An 18988-nucleotide genomic window follows, 5' to 3' on the forward strand; every position below is an offset into this window, starting at 1 on the left:
GCCATGAAGCTCAAAAGGGAGTTCAGGTGCATCCTGTTTGAACTGATCATCCTTGAGATGTTCCTGCAGCTTCATTGGAGTTCAATTCAGTTGGTTGGACATGAAGGCAGATGTGATTACACACACAGATACACAAACATCAGTAGATGAATTGGATATGCCTTTACACAAAATGTTGCTACGATAATACTTTCATATGATTTGAGCAGCAGTGTATGAAATGTGTTGTTTTGTTTGTGTGCAGAGAAAGTGTTTGGGGACTTCCTGCGCTGGAGTCTGGAGGACGCCTTCTCTCACATGCCCCTCAAGCCCGGCCAAGCGGTCTCGCTGGTGGTGGACATTCATGTCAAACTGGACTTCTCGGGCCAGGAGAGTCTGTTGCAGGACCTCAACGACGGTGAGTCTCAAGTCCTTCAAATGCTCACATTGGAAATACGTGGGTGGAAACAGCAGATCGTAGCATATGTGCTCAACAACCCTTTTAGCTTGTTCCTTATGTGCAAAAGGAATGTTATTTTGGTAAAGCAGCACACATCAGTACAACATCACAATACCAAGTACACAATGAGGCCACACGTCCTGGAAGATGAAGGTTCGTACTCGTCGTCGTCAAGGTTGCTCTTTTCTTCTATTTTACTCAAGGTAAACATGCTCTAGGCTACTAACAGCTTGCAGCTACACAACAATGAAGCACACAAGCTAGACATACAGTAGGTAATAATCATTGAACAAACGGCACAAGTCACAAATAATCATAGTTGCACATTACTTACACCTACAACGTCTCCAAGGCAGAAGAATATTAGAAAGTATCCAATAATGAGCTTATATATATATACACAGTACAGGCCAAAAGTTTAGACACACCTTCTCATTTCAATGCGTTTTCTTTATTTTCATGACTATTTACATTGTAGGTTGTCACATCAAAACTATGACACCTGTGAAGTGACAACCATTTCAGGTGACTACCTCTTGAAGCTAATGCCAAGAGTGTGCAAAGCGGTAATCAGAGCAAAGGGTGGCTATTTTGAAGAAACTAGAATATAAAACATGTTTTCAGTTATTTCACCTTTTTTTGTGAAGTAAGTTTAAGTTTTGATGTGACCGCCCTGAGATGGGTAGGTTGTGAGTTCAAACCCCGGCTGGGTCATACCAAAGACTATAAAAATGGGAGCCATTACCTCCCTGCTTGGCACTCAGCATCAAGGGTTGGAATTGGGGGTTAAATCACCAAAAATGATTCCCGGGCGTGGCTACGCTGCTGCCCACTGCTCCCCTCACCTCCCAGGGGGAGATCAAGGGGATGGGTCAAATGCAGAGGACAAATTTCACCACACTTAGTGTGTGTCTGACAATCATTGGTACTTGAACTTTAACAATCTACAATGTAAATAGTCATGGTAATAAAGAAAAAACATTGAATGAGAGTGTGTGTCCCAACTTTTGGTCTGTACTGTATATTGATTTGATTGATTAGCTTGTATGAATGTATAGACCCTAGAATATATTTGGGTCAAAACAATGCAATTATCATTTAGGGAAAATGTGTTGAAATGTAGAAGTTGTGCTGTATGTGAAAGTCTTAATGAGGTTCTAATTACAACTATATTGCTAAATGTACAAAGTGTAATGTAGACATGATTTGTGGAAACTCCACTAAAAAGTGACTTCAATGAAGTGGAGCCGACATATTTCACATTCAGGAACTGCTATTTCTTCTCCAGGATTTTAGCTTGCGCTCATTTGTATTCCCCAAAAAAGTGCAAATCTGACCTTCTTCTCTTACCTGTTTAGCGTTTCCACTGGAGTACTTTTCAAGTTGAAACTCTTTATTCTCTGACTGTTGAACCTGTGCTGCTGCCATGAATATTAAGCCAGCACCATGTGTGTTTTGCCCACGCGGTTGACTGACAGGGTAAACACAACGCATGTTTATCTGCGTTCATGAGGTCATTTAAATGATACTATTCCACTCTTTGAATTAGCCCGGCAATAATGGAGGCCCTGAATAAAGGAGATAAGGCACATCACTTCCTAAATGGAGGCTGCGGATGTCGTTGTTATGGTGATGCTGCTTGCAATTTGACACTGCTAAGCTAATCACATTATTATTGCTCCGCTGAACTTTGGAGGTCTTACTCCTTAAATATCCTTTCATTTTAAAATGAAGGTGGTCACATGGTTGAATTTGAATAAGACGTTCTGTGCGTGCATGTTCTCCCCATCCCCCGCTGCCATTTCCAACACCAGCCAAACCAATCATTCCTGGGTGAAATAAAATGCTTCACCAGTGGTGCACCGGTGTGTGAATGTCATCACACACGCCAAATATAAAAAAGGAGGGAGAGGAAAAAACACAAAACCCTCTGATGTGCTGCAAAATGTAGAGAGATTTGCCTGGCAGTCGAGCGGCATTGTGGGACCTCCTTTTGGCCTGTTTCAATTTGTTTTCACTCAAAACTAAACCCGGTTAATCACATTCAAACATAGGTGGCTTAGACGTCATATGGCTTCTCCATAATACTTGCTGTAAAGCTGCGGTGTAGCTGCAAGGGACAGACGTGTGTACAAATGAGAAAATGGAATGGAATAACCTTCTTCAGGCTGCACTTGGGGCACAGCTTGATTGGTGAATAGATCCAGAGAAAACTACTGTTTACTCATTTCTTAATGAATCTTGCAGCATCATTTTGCATAATAGACTCTGTATTTTGTGTCTAAAGGCTACAAAAGTGTTACACATATATCGAAAGACAAATGTTATTTAGTCAAAAATATATTTGTCGTGTTGGGGAGATGTGCAGGAAGTCCACAAAAACAAGAGAGAAACATGAAACAACACAACGGACATAGAAGATATTAAAATAGCAACAAGCTGCCATTTCTACATACAGCTACAACAGTAAAACACAAGAAAAATACCCCAAATGAGCAATATGTAACACACAAAATTGCACGGACAAACAAGACAAAAACACCATCCCCACATACACCTTGGCTGCCCACTAGCCCCCGGCCAACGTCCAGTCTGCACACATGAACAAGAATCCGTCTGGAGAGACCCAAGTGTCCGACTCATGCTCATTCAGCTCCGACATCAGTTTTGCAGCCCGCGTCGCTTCCTCCGGTCTCTCCACGCCGACTCCGGCGAGACAGAGAGACAGCAGCTTGGTGTGCGGTGCAAACATGGCCATGGCCAAAAGGCTCCCTCCAAGTAGATCCAGGAGTTCACCAAAAACACCTAAATACAGAACAGAAAGGCAAGAATCACATGAGGGAAACATCAAGGACTCAAAGGAGGAAACAAGAGCAAAGAGCTCCTGCAACCAGCAGCCACTTTGTAAACCCTCTTTTATTATTCTGCCCTTCCTAAATGTTGGAATTTAGTTTGGCAGATATCTAAGTAACCAATCCTTTCAATTAGAGATGGAAAAGAACAACTCAATCAATGAATTAATATAAGTTAAAACTTGACAAGCACACATTTTTCCTGAAGTGATCAACCGTACAAAAGAAGCTGAGCTTCTATGGCCCTACCACCTGTGCAATAAGCAACATTCAAAGCTGAGCTTCTATGGCCCTACCACCTGTGCAATAAGCAACATTCAAAGCTGAGCTTCTATGGCCCTACCACCTGTGCAATAAGCAACATTCAAAGCTGAGCTTCTATGGCCCTACCACCTGTGCAATAAGCAGCATTCAAAGCTGAGCTTCTATGGCCCTACCACCTGTGCAATAAGCAGCATTCAAAGCTGAGCTTCTATGGCCCTACCACCTGTGCAATAAGCAACATTCAAAGCTGAGCTTCTATGGCCCTACCACCTGTGCAATAAGCAGCATTCAAAGCTGAGCTTCTATGGCCCTACCACCTGTGCAATAAGCAGCATTCAAAGCTGAGCTTCTATGGCCCTATCACCTGTGCAATAAGCAACATTCAAAGCTGAGCTTCTATGGCCCTACCACCTGTGCAATAAGCAGCATTCAAAGCTGAGCTTCTATGGCCCTACCACCTGTGCAATAAGCAGCATTCAAAGCTGAGCTTCTATGGCCCTACCACCTGTGCAATAAGCAGCATTCCAAATGTAAAAGAAATGAATACAAAAAGTAAAGAAAGAACCAACTAAACACCAATGAAGTTACTGTAAAGGTAAGCAAACAAAGTATACACATCAACAATACACTGAAGAAAAAGCAGGTAGAATAAAGGTTGGCTCTTATACCGTTAGCTTAATGCTAACATACAATAGACAACCCATTGACAGGCTAACAAAAGTTAGCCTATCAATCGTTTTAAATGTTTAACAAATGATATTTTAACAGAACATCAAAGAGCAAATATATTTCTTCTTACTGACATTTATATTCACCAAACTGTGGAAAGGAATATTGATGCTAACTTTGTAGGCCAGTCTGTGCTGACTAACTTCAGAACCTCCAACTTTGTAGGCCAGTCTGTGCTGACTAACTTCAGGACCTCCAACTTTGTAGGCCAGTCTGTGCTGACTAACTTCAGAACCTCCAACTTTGTAGGCCAGTCTGTGCTGACTAACTTCAGAACCTCCAACTTTGTAGGCCAGTCTGTGCTGACTAACTTCAGAACCTCCAACTTTGTAGGCCAGTCTGTGCTGACTAACTTCAGAACCTCCAACTTTGTAGGCCAGTCTGTGCTGACTAACTTCAGAACCTCCAACTCCAATCTTTTCAATGACCAAGTCAGTGTTTGGCGGAACATGAATGCCAGGAGATAGCAGCACTTGTATTACCTTAGCAACATCTTTTAGATAAGGTGTCGTTTTAGGTGGAGACCACTATTGGTGGAATACAATAGCAAATATTTGTACACACTATCTCACCTAATGCTTGAGGGAAATGTATGCATACTTTTGACTGGTAGTGTATAATTCTAGTGCTGTATTTTCTCCAATAAGTTTGAGGATGCCCACGTGACAAAGAGAGTGGAGACTATCCTGTAGTGTGCTGCTAATATATGGATTCTTTTACATTTAGTGGGTACCGCTTATATACAGTGCGCTCTATCGTACCTTGTTCTCTAAAATAGCCTTTAGGCTCAACTGTTTATTTGTAGGGAGGTATAAACTTATGACAGATTGAGACATGGTGTCTATTAGACTTAGCGGTGTACGGTACATACTGGAAATGTTTGCTTATTCAACTGCTGGAAGACGGCGTTTATTATCAGCTAATTGTCTATTCATAGAGACCTAAAAACAGGAGGCTCTATTATGAAACGCCACTGGTACATTTAATTACCATCATTGGGTTTAATGGCCAGTAATGAATTGATTTGCGATGCTCCGTGTGCAGCGACACTGCAAGCTGCGTCACAACATCTACTTTGACTGCTAACTAATCATATTCCTCTTTTATTTTGGTGATATCCTCTGTCAGCTGAGGCCCATCACACAAGGAACACGGGCAGCACAGAACATTGAGCCTGGCCCATATATTCTCAAATGTGTTTATCCCTCACTTTGCAAACCACAACACCATAAATCAGCACGCGGACAGGGGAGTGATGTCATCACTGGGACATATTAAGCTGGGACATATTAAGTCAGCACGCGGACAGGGGAGTGATGTCATCACTGGGACAGATTAAGACAGCATACAGACAGGGGAGTGATGTCATCACTGGGACATATTAAGACAGCATACAGACAGGGGAGTGATGTCATCACTGGGGGGTTTCTGCTTGTAAGTGCTTTGTGCGTGTGCCTTGCTAAGTAAGCGCGTTTGCTCCTTTTACCAGCAATGTCACAACGTGAAGATATCATTGGTACTTTAACTACAGTAGGAATACAAATTCCATATTCCTACAAAATACAAAAGCAGGTAAGTTTCTTAATTCTCGCTAAAATTTGTCTTTTTTGCGTTGAGCGGTTTAAAAAAGCATAATGTTAAAAACATTTAACTAAAACAAACTAATTGTCCAGTCATGACAATAAACACTGGAAAATCTCCGTCTACGGTCTTCGTAGTAAAAGACTAGACTGGCCTGCCTGTAGTCCAGACATTGAAAATGTGTGAAGGCTAAAATATGAGAAGGGAGACTGTTGAACAACTTAAGCTGTACATCAAGCAAGAATGGGAAATAATTCCACTTCAAAAATGTGTCTCCTCAGTTCCCAAACCTTTACTGAGTGTTGTTAAAAGGAAAGGCCATGTAACACACTGGTAAAAATGCCTTTTTTGACATGTGTTGCTGCCATTCATTTCCAAGTTCATAATTACCGTATATCCTTGAATTAGCGCCGGGGCGGTAATTAATTTAAAACCTCTTCTCACTCCGGCGCTTACCAAAGGCATGCGGTAAATTTAGGCCTGCGCTTATAAATTTAAACCCCCCCCCGCCCCCCCCCCCCCCCTCTTCTCACTCCGGCACTTACCAAAGGCATGCGGTAAATTTAGGCCTGCGCTTATAAATTTGAGTGTGATGTAAGGATACCATCATGAAAAGCACATTTAATTAAAAAAACGTTATTATGGTCTTACCTTTACTTATAAATGAAGTCCATGCGCCGCTCCTTCTGAACAAAAGCATCGATAACTTGTTTATGGAAGTCTTCCTTATCTTTCTTTAGTTTTAAAAGTCTCTCTGTCTCGATGGAGATCTTCCTTTAATTATTACCTCCTGCTTGGATTGAAAGTCCAGTTTAGCAAACTGTTGTCACTTCTTCTGCAGCCGAGTAGTCGCAAGAATGATTCCTGGGATCACTATAGCGCCCTCTACCACCATGAGGCGGGAGTCATTTAATGACTCATATTTGACACAAGCAGCTTTATTAATAAAACATTTTTACTGTTCTTTTTAGCATATTCAATAGCTTGGACCTTAAATCCTGCTGAATAGCTCTTTATCTTCTTCCCTTTATGCGATTTTAAATTATTGAAATTAGCCTCCTCCATTTTGGAAAATGATGCCTTGAAAGGTGAAGTGTCACTCGTGACGTGACGAGTTTGACCCGGCGGTAAAACGAGGCATATGCTAATTATTCTGCGAAACAAGTTTGATCCGGCAGTAATTCTAAGCACGCGCTAATTATTTTGCGGAACGAGTTTGACCCGGCGGTAAAACGAGGCATGCAGATAATATATACCCAGCGGCGATTCAAGGAAATACGGTATTTACAAAAAATATATATATTTCTGAGTGTGAACATGAAATATCTTGTCTTTGCAGTCTATTCAATTGAATATAAGTTGAAAAGGATTTGTTGTATTCTCTCTTTATTTACCATTTACACAACGGGACAAGGAGTTCAAGTACCTGGGAGTCTTGTTCACGAGTGAGGGAAGAGTGGATGGTGAGATGGACAGGCGGATCGGTGCGGCGTCTTCAGTAATGCGGACGCTGTATCGATCCGTTGTGGTGAAGGAGGAGCTGAGCCGGAAGGCAAAGCTCTCAATTTACCGGTCGATCTACGCTCCCATCCTCACCTATGGTCATGAGCTTTGGGTTATGACCGAAAGGACAAGATCACGGGTACAAGTAAGTGGCCCAAATGAGTTTCCTCCGCCGGGTGGCGGGTCTCTCTCTTAGAGATAGGGTGAGAAGCTCTGTCATCCGGGAGGAGCTCAAAGTAAAGCTGCTGCTCCTCCACATGGAGAGGAGCCAGATGAGGTGGTTCGGGCATCTGGTCAGGATGCCACCCGAACGCCTCCCTAGGGAGGTGTTTAGGGCAGGTCCGACCGGTAGGAGGCCACGGGGAAGACCCAGGATACGTTGGGAAGACTATGTCTCCCGGCTGGCCTGGGAACGCCTCGGGATCCCCCGGGAGGAGCTGGACCAAGTGGCTGGGGAGAGGGAAGTCTGGGCTTCCCTGCTTAGGCTGCTGCGACCCGACCTCGGATTAGCGGAAGAAGATGGATGGACAACGTGACAACTTCACCGCTTTTGTACTTTGTACATATCTAAGTGTAATGAAGATCAGTTTATTAGTTACCTGCAAGGTCCTGCTCTTCTCCACATCCTGCTCATATTCAACTTTGTCAGCCTCCTATTCCAAATATAACTTTGCCACTGACGCCATTCTTTTTCTCTTGTTGTTGTAAATAGATGGAATCAGTGTGACAGGCCTGCCAATCTCCAGTCCTTTGCGCCAGGTCCTCAAGCCCAGGCCTGAAAGCAAGTCTGTCAGCGGCGAGTCGGGAAAGGGGGAGTACAGTCATGTGAAGGTCAGTCAAATTGCATCGCTTGGCGTAAAATGATGCACACACTTGCTTGTTTTACACTACCATATTTTCATATGCCATTTGGTCCCTAAAAACCTCTGCCATTTTGGTATACAGCCCTAAAAAAAGAAGTATATTGTCCCGATACAACATTTTCACTTCTAAAACGGTACCACTATTGGAGCTTTGAGTCTGTACCCATTTTATTCCCATACAATGTCAGCATGAATCATAGTGTGTACTTTTATTTTGTAGTGTGGCATGTTAAAAAAGGTTGGATCAAGTGAAACTAGTCTGAGAAAAATGGTAGGTATAAAACTCAAAACCATTTATTAGTAACCCTCTTGAGTGGACTTAGCTGTCTTTAAGTTGAATTGGAGTGAACAATTGTTTTTGGCAACACCTAGTGGTCACAATAATTTATGAAGTTAACCTCATGATGCAGTAAGCTGTGGACACGTTTGTTACTGGATACTTTCTAACTGGGAGACTTTGTATGTGTAAGTAATAAGCAACTATGATTATTTAAAGGCCTACTGAAAGCCACTACTAGCGACCACGCAGTCTGATAGTTTATATATCAATGATGTAATCTTAACATTGCAACACATGCCAATACGGCCGGGTTAACTTATAAAGTGACATTTTACATTTCCCGCTAAACTTCCGGTTGAAAAGGTCTATGTGTGATGACGTTTGCGCGTGACGTCAATGGTTGTATCCAATACAAACAGCTCTGTTTTCCTCGCATAATTCCACAGTATTGTGGACATCTGTGTTGGTGAATCTTTTGCAATTTGTTTAATGAACAATGGAGACTGCAAAGAAGAAAGCTGTAGGTGGGATCGGTGTATTAGCGGCTGGCTGCAGCAACACAACCAGGAGGACTTTGACTTGGATAGCAGACGCGCTACAGTGAGTACAGCTTTGGCTTCCAAACATTTGATCGCTTGCCCGTACGTGCGTGGCGCTATGTGCATGTCACGTACGTAACTTTGGGGAAATATATGTTTCTTGCCGACTCTGATGGCAGCCGGGGTGTCGTCGATAACTACAATGCCCGCCGCCGCACCCCTGTCCTCACCTTGACTTCCTCCGTCTCCGGGCCGCCGACCGCATCGATGATCGGGTGAAGTCCTTCGTCGCGCCGTTGATCGCTGGAACGCAGGTGAGCACGGGTGTTGATGAGCAGATGAGGGCTGGCGTAGGTGGAGAGCTATTGTTTTTAGCATAGCTCTGACGAGGTCCCGTAGCTAAGTTAGCTTCAATGGCGTCGTTAGCAACAGCATCGCTAGGCTTCGCCAGGCGGTACAGCATTAACCGTGTGGTTACAGGTCCAGAGTTTGGTAGTATTGTTGATCTGCTGTCTATCCTTCCAGTCAGGGGCTTATTTCTTTTGTTTCTATCTGCATTTAAGCACGATGCTATCACGTTAGCTCCGTAGCTAAAGTGCTTCGCTTATGTATTGTCGTGGAGATAAAAGTCACTGTGAATGTCCATTTCGCGTTCTGGACTCTCATTTTGAAGAGGATATAGTATCCCAGGTGGTTTAAAATACAAATCCGTGATCCACAATAGAAAAAGGAGAGTGTGGAATCCAATGAGCCAGCTTGTACTTAAGTTACGGTCAGAGTGAAAAAAGATGCGTCCTGCACTGCACTCTAGTCCTTCACTCTCACGTTCCTCATCCACAAATCTTTCATCCTGGCTCAAATTAATGGGGAAATCGTCGCTTTCTCGGTCCGAATCTCTCTCGCTGCTGGTGTAAACAATGTGCAGATGTGAGGAGCCTTTCAACCTGTGACGTCACGCTACTTCCGGTACAGGCAAGGCTTTTTTATCAGCGACCAAAAGTTGCCAACTTTATCGTCGATGTTCTCTACTAAATCCTTTCAGCAAAAATATGGCAATTTCGCGAAATGATCAAGTATGACACATAGAATGGATCTGCTATCCCCGTTTAAATAAAAAAAAATTCATTTCATTTGGCCTTTAATGCTTGTTTACACTGAAGTATTGTTCAGTTATTATTCCATATGTCTAGCTTGTGTGCTAGTTTTTGCTTAGCTGTTGTGTAGCAGCGAGCTCCTGGTAGCATGCAGCAACATGTAACAATGTATCAACTCTTTATTGCACAATTGTCATCCTCTTGCATAGCCAAGACCTACTTCTTGTTACTGTCTACGGCGCTAAGCCTTCTGGGTAATGTACTATATAAACATTTACTTTCATGTATTTACAAAATAGTAATGGATTCGATTTATATATGGCTTTTCTAGATAGTTATGATTTAGCCTATATTTATCCAGGGTAAGACAATTAAATAACACATTTTCCTTTGCAATGTAGACTTGTTAAAGAGGCAGAGATGTTGAAGTGTGATGATACATTCTCTTTGTCTTTCATTTACCAACAAAATTGATAGCTAAAGAGTGCTCTCAATAGTTCACATATGCTCCTAAAGTGCATGGGTAAATGTGTTGTAACTTAAATGACTTTTCAAGCATAAAACAAACAGAGAACGTCCACATCTTGTGGAGACAACGGACATTAAGGAATCATTTGGTGGTTATTTCAATATTTATAATTAGGGACAGAGGACCCTCTTGAATTTCTAGCGTTTTATTATTATACCGCCGCCTCTTTGAGCTGTCATTTGACCCCCTTAGCATGCTTCAAAACTCACCAAATTGGACAGACACACCAGGACTGGCGAAAATTGCGATCTAATCAGAAAACCAAACTCCAAAACTCAAAATTGCGCTCTAGAAACAACTGCCTGTAACTCCAAGTAGGAATGTCGTAGAGACATGAAACAAAAACCTCTATGTAGGTCTCACTTAGACCTATATTTCATGCACTGACAACCCCCAGCAAAAATCAACAGGAAGTTTGCAATTCCCCCTTCAAAACAAAAGTTTTGTAAAAACAGTCACCTTTTTTCAAACATTATCTCCTCTGAGCGCGTTTGTCGTGTCGGCTTCAAACTAGCACAGGAGAGAGATTGAACCCTTCTGATTAAAAGTTGATGAAAGACTTTTAATTACTGCTCCGGTTTGGATTTTATGAGCCCTCAAAGTCGGTCCCGTCCATCGCTGCTTGCAGCTTTAATTATTACTATTATTTACCACTGTGAAAAATAAGTTAACTCATGTGATTGATCCCAGAAAATGATCACAATCATATTTGTGCATATTAATGGCACAATTTGCATGGGTTGTAAGAGTCAGTGATGCAGGTCAATGCATACGTCAGCACACAGATGATTGACAGTTTACTTGTTGCTCAATTTCATTTCAAAATAAACGCCGGCAAGACTTTGACTAAAACTGTTAGCAAGTTTTGAACAAATAAATGATGTACATTCAATTAAAACATATAAAAAAAAGTCCCTGTGTGACATTCTAACAATAATATTAAATTTCTGTCCAAATTTGGGTGTTTTTTTTAGTTAATAAAAATGATGCAAGTGAGTAATAACCTGTAATTAATCATGATTAATTTAAATTCAAAAGTGTGATTAATCTGAAAAATAAAATCATTTGACAGTAGTACAGACTTTGTGCTTTAACTGCCATCTAGTGTCTACTTTTAAGTATGTGTGGTATAAATGAGTAAAACATCAACACAGTGTTTGTTTTCCATTTTTTATTGAAAACATTTGCTTTTTTTGGTTACGTTTGCATGGAACACTTGAGAAATTGTAACAAATTCATAAAATCACAAATTGAGGAAAAATAAGCCCCGGAACATTTAGTTGATTAAAACTATGCAAGTGAGTGATAACCTGTGATTAATCATGATTAATTTAAATTCAAAAGTGTGATTAATCTGACTAAAAATAATCATTTGACAGCACTGCAAGAAATTGACACAAAAGATGCTCTAAGTTAGGTAAGGCTTCACTTTTCCAAAAATGTGCTAGCTTTATGCTAATATACATTGTGTTAGCATTAGAACACCCCCGAATGTGTTAATGACAACTACAACACAGTTGCTGCGTAATAAGTGCAATACTTACAGCGTTTAACACTTTTTAGGGCGCAACAAAAAACGCATTCTAAACTATGCATCACTGCCACTTCATGTCATACTTGAAAATAACAATATGATGATAAAATATAAGTTATCACAATCAGCTCTTTTTTAAAATGTTGCAATGAAAAAATGTAAGATTTTCTCATCAAAAACAATGTTTAATTTCACAATTAAAAGCAATGAAAATTGGTAGCGTTGAGTACTGGTGTCCAGGGTGTACCCCGCCTTCCGCCCGATTGCAGCTGGGATAGGCTCCAGCGACCCCGATGGATGGAGTACCGGTATCGATTCCAAGAGAATTGGTACTGTATCAGTTAGATTGTGAACATCCCTAATTCCGTGTTGAAAATGTGTTGAAGAAACATTTATTAAAGATGAAAACATGAAATGAGTCATTCAAGTTGTCATTGTGGGACAGCCTGTATCTAAAGACGTGTGAACCTGGAAGTGAAACTGGAAGGGGAACGTTGAAGTGGAACGTTGAAGTGAACCTGGAAGTGAACCTGGAAGGGAACGTTGAAGCTGAACGTTGAAGCTGAACGTTGAAGCTGAACGTTGAAGTTGAACGTTGAAGTGGAACGTTGAAGTGGAACGTTGAAGTGAACCTGGAAGTGAACCTGGAAGGGAACGTTGAAGTTGAACGTTGAAGTTGAACGTTGAAGTTGAAGTGGAACGTTGAAGTGAACCTGGAAGTGAACCTGGAAGTGAACCTGGAAGCGAACCTGGAAGCGAACCTGGAAGCGAACCTGGAAGAGAACGTTGAAGTGGAACGTTGAAGTGGAACGTTGAAGTGAACCTGGAAGTGAACCTGGAAGGGAACGTTGAAGTTGAACGTTGAAGTTGAACGTTGAAGTTGAACGTTGAAGTTGAACGTTGAAGTGAACCTGAAAGTGAACCTGGAAGTGAACCTGAAAGGGAACGTTGAAGTGGAACGTTGAAGTGAACCTGGAAGTGAACCTGGAAGGGAACGTTGAAGCTGAACGTTGAAGCTGAACGTTGAAGTGGAACGTTGAAGTGAACCTGGAAGGGAACCTGGAAGGGAACGTTGAAGTTGAACGTTGAAGTTGAAGTGGAACGTTGAAGTGAACCTGGAAGCGAACCTGGAAGAGAACGTTGAAGTGGAACGTTGAAGTGAACCTGGAAGCGAACCTGGAAGGGAACGTTGAAGTTGAACGTTGAAGTTGAACGTTGAAGTGGAACGTTGAAGTGAACCTGGAAGTGAACCTGGAAGTGAACCTGGAAGCGAACCTGAAAGGGAACGTTGAAGTGGAACGTTGAAGTGAACCTGGAAGTGAACCTGGAAGGGAACGTTGAAGTTGAACGTTGAAGTGGAACGTTGAAGTGGAACGTTGAAGTGAACCTGGAAGTGAACGTTGAAGTTGAACGTTGAAGTGGAACGTTGAAGTGAACCTGGAAGCGAACCTGGAAGCGAACCTGGAAGAGAGCGTTGAAGTGGAACGTTGAAGTGGAACGTTGAAGTGAACCTGGAAGTGAACCTGGAAGGGAACGTTGAAGTTGAACGTTGAAGTTGAACGTTGAAGTGGAACGTGGAAGTGAACCTGGAAGCGAACCTGAAAGGGAACGAAGTGGAACGTTGAAGTGAACCTGGAAGTGAACCTGGAAGGGAACGTTGAAGTTGAACGTTGAAGTTGAACGTTGAAGTTGAACGTTGAAGTTGAACGTTGAAGTGGAACGTTGAAGTGAACCTGGAAGTGAACCTGGAAGTGAACCTGGAAGGGAACGTTGAAGCTGAACGTTGAAGCTGAACGTTGAAGCTGAACGTTGAAGCGGAACGTTGAAGTGGAACGTTGAAGTGAACCTGGAAGGGAACCTGGAAGGGAACCTGGAAGGGAACCTGGAAGGGAACGTTGAAGTTGAACGTTGAAGCGAACCTGGAAGCGAACCTGGAAGCGAACCTGGAAGCGAACGTTGAAGTGGAACGTTGAAGTGAACCTGGAAGGGAACGTTGAAGTTGAACGTTGAAGTTGAACGTTGAAGTGGAACGTTGAAGTGAACCTGGAAGTGAACCTGGAAGTGAACCTGGAAGGGAACGTTGAAGTTGAACGTTGAAGTGGAACGTTGAAGTGGAACGTTGAAGTGGAACGTTGAAGTGAACCTGGAAGGGAACGTTGAAGCTGAACGTTGAAGTGGAACGTTGAAGTGAACCTGGAAGGGAACGTTGAAGTTGAAGTGGAACGTTGAAGTGAACCTGGAAGCGAACCTGGAAGCGAACCTGGAGGCGAACCTGGAAGCGAACCTGGAAGAGAACGTTTAAGTGAACCTGGAAGGGAACGTTGAAGTTGAACGTTGAAGTAGAACGTTGAAGTGAACCTGGAAGTGAACCTGGAAGCGAACCTGAAAGGGAACGTTGAAGTGGAACGTTGAAGTGAACCTGGAAGTGAACCTGGAAGGGAACGTTGAAGTTGAACGTTGAAGTGGAACGTTGAAGTGGAACCTGGAAGTGAACCTGGAAGTGAACCTGGAAGTGAACGTTGAAGTGGAACGTTGAGGTGGAACTTTGAGGTGGAACTTTGAGGTGGAACGTTGAGGTGGAACGTTGAGGTGGAACGTTGAGGTGGAACGTTGAGGTGGAACGTTGAGGTGGAACGTTGAGGTGTAACGTTGAGGTGTAACGTTGAGGTGTAACGTTGAGGTGTAACGTTGAGGTGTAACGTTGAGGTGTAACGTTGGTTTATCAGCAATCATCTGTTGCTGCTCTGAGGTGAATGAGAAGTCCACAAGGATGTTGCTGCAGAGCAGATGTTGTGAAGTGATGATTGTTGTGACTTTATGACCAGCAGAGCAGATGTTGTGAAGTGATGATTGTTGTGACTTTATGACCAGCAGAGCAGATGTTGTGAAGTGATGATTGTTGTGACTTTATGACCAGCAGAGACAACATTGGCCTTGCATTGATGAGGTGAATGTAGTCAGTGTGAAGGAGGATGGTGTCTTCTGCCTGCCAGCCACCTGGGCTATTTTTAGTTGCATAGCGCCGCCTCCAGCTCCTCTCCTCTCCTCTCCTCTCCTCTCACAGAGCCTGATGGCTGCATGTGATAGTGATATTTACAACTGTCTGCCCAAATGTGATCCTGCAGCTTAGCCACCAAATTCTTTTTCTTGGCTCAGGATTAAAAGCACTTCCTCTCCCCCTTCCTGTTTATCATCATCATCATCATCATCATCAGGTGGCGTTTTGACTTTGAAAGATCTTCTGCATTTCAAGGTTGAGCTTAACTCTTCATAAGTTGCTTATGTTTCCAATCCTTCTTATATTGCTTTTTGCCAACATATTAATCTGCGGCTGACAGCGTACTGCAGAAGAGACCACATCATTGCTCTTCATATTCCTCACACTCCAGCACCATAAAGGGGCCTCATGTAACAAGCTTGCCGTACGCCCTTTTTTAATCCTACGTCCATCTTCTTCCTCTCCTCCATCTGGACGCCCGACTCTTTGTTGTTGATTTCCCCCTGTGGTTCCCGCAGCACACAGCTTAATGGCTACTTACAATGTGTTTAAAAGGGTTCCAGTTTAATTGCCATGTAACAAAGTGTGTGCTGAATTCTTCTTCTGCTGAAGGTCATTTATTTTTAGTAGGATCGCCACGCAACTGTAGTTACACCAGGCCCCTAAACACCATTATTTAACGGTTAAAAGGTCCTTTCAATATCAGCATTTGTCCTGAATGACGACGGCTCCAAAAGACTGCTATGAAAATATAAATTGAGGCTGTCACTTCCCTGCAAAGGTGCTGATAAAAGCATATCAGACGAAAGGAACGTTCACTACAAACCTACAAAGCAACAGGAAGCATCGAGACAGAGTGAAATCCAAACAATCTACAACGTTGCTGCTGAACTTCAATAGTGCTGAATATTAATTACTTCTGCACCAACACTCTTCAACAAATACAAATAAGTGTCTGACAGGAAAACAATACACAAAACAAGACTATGAGTTTAAAACTTAATTACATTACAGTGTGTAGTCTGTTTCAACTTGACTAGTTTTCATTTCATTCAGAGCATACTGCATATAATAATTTTTAAACATAATATGGTCAACATACTAAGTAAGTCAAATACATTATATATATATATATATATATATATATATATATATATATATATATATATATATATATATATATATATATAATTAGGGGTGTGGGAAAAAAATTGATTCCAATTCGAAATGCGATTCTCACGTTGTGCGATTCAGAATAGATTCTCATTTTTAAAAAATCTATCTTTTTATTTTATTTTACTTTTTTTTTTTTTGTAATTTAGAAAAAACATTTTTAGTCAATCAATCCAACAAAACAATACACAGCAATACCATAACAATGCAATCCAATTCCAAAAGCAAAGCCGAGCCAGCAGCACTCAGAAGTGCAATAAACAGAGCACTTGAGAGGAGACACAAACACCACACACAACAATTGAGAGGAGACACAAACACCACACACAACAATTGAGAGGAGACACAAACACCACACACAACAAACCAAAAGTAGTGAAACAAAAATGAATATTATCAACAACAGTATCAATATTAGTTACAACTTCAACATAGCAGTGATTAAAAATCCCTCATTGACATTATCATTACACATTTATAAAAAAAGAACAATAGTGTGACAGTGGCTTACACTTGCATCACATCTCATAAGCTTGACAACACACTGTGTCCAATATTTGCACAAAGATAAAATAAGTCATATTTTTGGTTCATTTAATAGTTCAAACAAATGTACATTATTGCAATCAGTTGATAAAACATTGTCCTTTACAATTATAAAAGCTTTTTACAAAAATCTACTACTCTGCTTGCATGTCAGCAGACTGGGGTAGATCCTGCTGAAATCTATGTATTGCATCAATAGACAATCGTGTTGAATTGGAAAAAAATTGATTTTGAATCGAATCGTGACCCCAAGAATCTATTATTATATATCGTGGGACACCCAAAGATTCACAGCCCTAATCTATATATATATATATATATATATATATATATATATATATATATATATATATATATATATATATATATATATATATATATATATATATATATATACATATTGTTTTTCTATTGTTACTTTGTTAAAAAATAAAAAAAAAAAAAAAATAGGCTGTCAAAGTTAACCTGATAAGAACACGCTATATATTACTTCCTTTAACGGCACCCGTATTTTAACAAGTGATTAATAAGTAGATAGCCCCCCTTGTGACCCTCAATCCATTCTGTAGCGTGAGAAAATTGTCTTGGTTCTGATGAGCCACAGGCGGGAAAATAGCGAGCAGGAACAGCTAAGGCAGACCTGGGCATTCTGCGGCCCGCGGGCCGCATCCGGCCCTTTGTGCGTCCCTGTCCGGCCCGCGTGAGGCCAATTATAAATTACAAAATAAATTTAAAAAAGTATCTATGTCGAGTGTGCAATACAACGGTGCTGCTTTTGTTTTGAAAATCGTTATTTGTATTACTTCCGTGTGGACGTATGCGTGTGCGTGATTGTGAGTGAATGTGAACAGCTGCAATCAACAAATTACAAAATAAAGTTGAAAAAACATCTATGTCGTGCGCGCAATACAACTCTGCTGCTTTTATTTTGAAAAGTATTATTTATGGGCGTGTGTCCGTGGGTAACCTGCGAGTGAAGGTGCACATGCAGCGACACGTGATGCACGGTTTACACCCGAGACGCTAAAAAGAGAAAAGTTGATGAGGAATGGCGTGTTTTCAACAAGACATGGACTGCCAAGCAACGTTCCCTCTAAGGTGCGTGCCTGCGCAATTGCGCACTGCTCAAGCGTCCTCTGCGCGCAGCAAATATATGCCGCGCACAAAATCAAATCCCATCTGAATTCTAAACAAAATAAACATATTTATTCTGTGTAATTTTGCAATGCAACTTTGAGTGACAGTGACAACAAGCGGCCCTAACGGTGTTCGTCAACACCGTTCAATTATTGTAACGTCTATCGAGATGCTTCGAGGACAGGAATTATATCGATCACTTTATTGAGCAAAACTGTTTATATTCGGCCATAACCACACCAAAAACATGAGTAAAACACTTCTATCTGGAAAAACTAGTCATTTTCTGCCGTACAAACCAGGCCAAAAGCAACTTGTCATCTGTCACCAACACGCATAGCACTAAACCACTGGTGCGTTTATGGCCACACAAAAAGTCGGACAAGTCAAACACCACACAAAGTTACACTATGACTCCTCAGTCATACGTGTGCTTATTTTACTGTCATTTATTATTAATGTTAATTAATTTATATTAATCATGGAATGCTGTTACACACACTATGTTGAAGTATTACTATTATTATTAATTATTATTATTATTATTATTATTTATCTTACGGTATATATCAAAAATAATATTGAGCAAAATTGAATTGAAATATTGTCGATGTGGCCCTCCAGCAGTGCTCGGGTTGCTCATGCGGCCCCGGTAAAAATTAATTGCCCACCCCTGGACTAAGGAGAATGTCTACTATTTTTGGGCGTGAGCAGTCTTCACTAGAGCAAATGTCCTTTAGACAGGTGGGTGGAGCTTCACTTTGGTGTTTAGACTACAGTGAAGGTGCATTAATAACATCAAATGTAGATTGTTACTGTGACTGTTTTTCGTAAGATGGCATAAAAGCTCAACAGAAATGAGACGGTAGGCAGGAAGTCAAGGACTTTTTATTTTATTTGTATTTTTTATTTTATTTTACATTTTTT

General features: G+C 41.4%; 1 protein-coding gene across 6 annotated transcripts in view; it reads left to right on the forward strand.

Annotated features, from left to right (window-relative positions):
* trappc9 (trafficking protein particle complex subunit 9) overlaps positions 1-18988 on the forward strand; it is a 253708-nt gene that overhangs the window by 90699 nt on the left and 144021 nt on the right. For all 6 annotated transcript variants that reach the window (XM_062029344.1, XM_062029342.1, XM_062029343.1 and 3 more), the window contains 2 exons: positions 245-397; positions 8081-8199. In XM_062029344.1, the coding sequence (XP_061885328.1) occupies positions 245-397; positions 8081-8199 (272 nt within the window). The remainder of the gene's footprint in view (positions 1-244; positions 398-8080; positions 8200-18988) is intronic.

Source organism: Entelurus aequoreus, linkage group LG20 (genome assembly GCF_033978785.1).
Source record: "Entelurus aequoreus isolate RoL-2023_Sb linkage group LG20, RoL_Eaeq_v1.1, whole genome shotgun sequence".
Classification (NCBI taxonomy): domain Eukaryota; kingdom Metazoa; phylum Chordata; class Actinopteri; order Syngnathiformes; family Syngnathidae; genus Entelurus; species Entelurus aequoreus.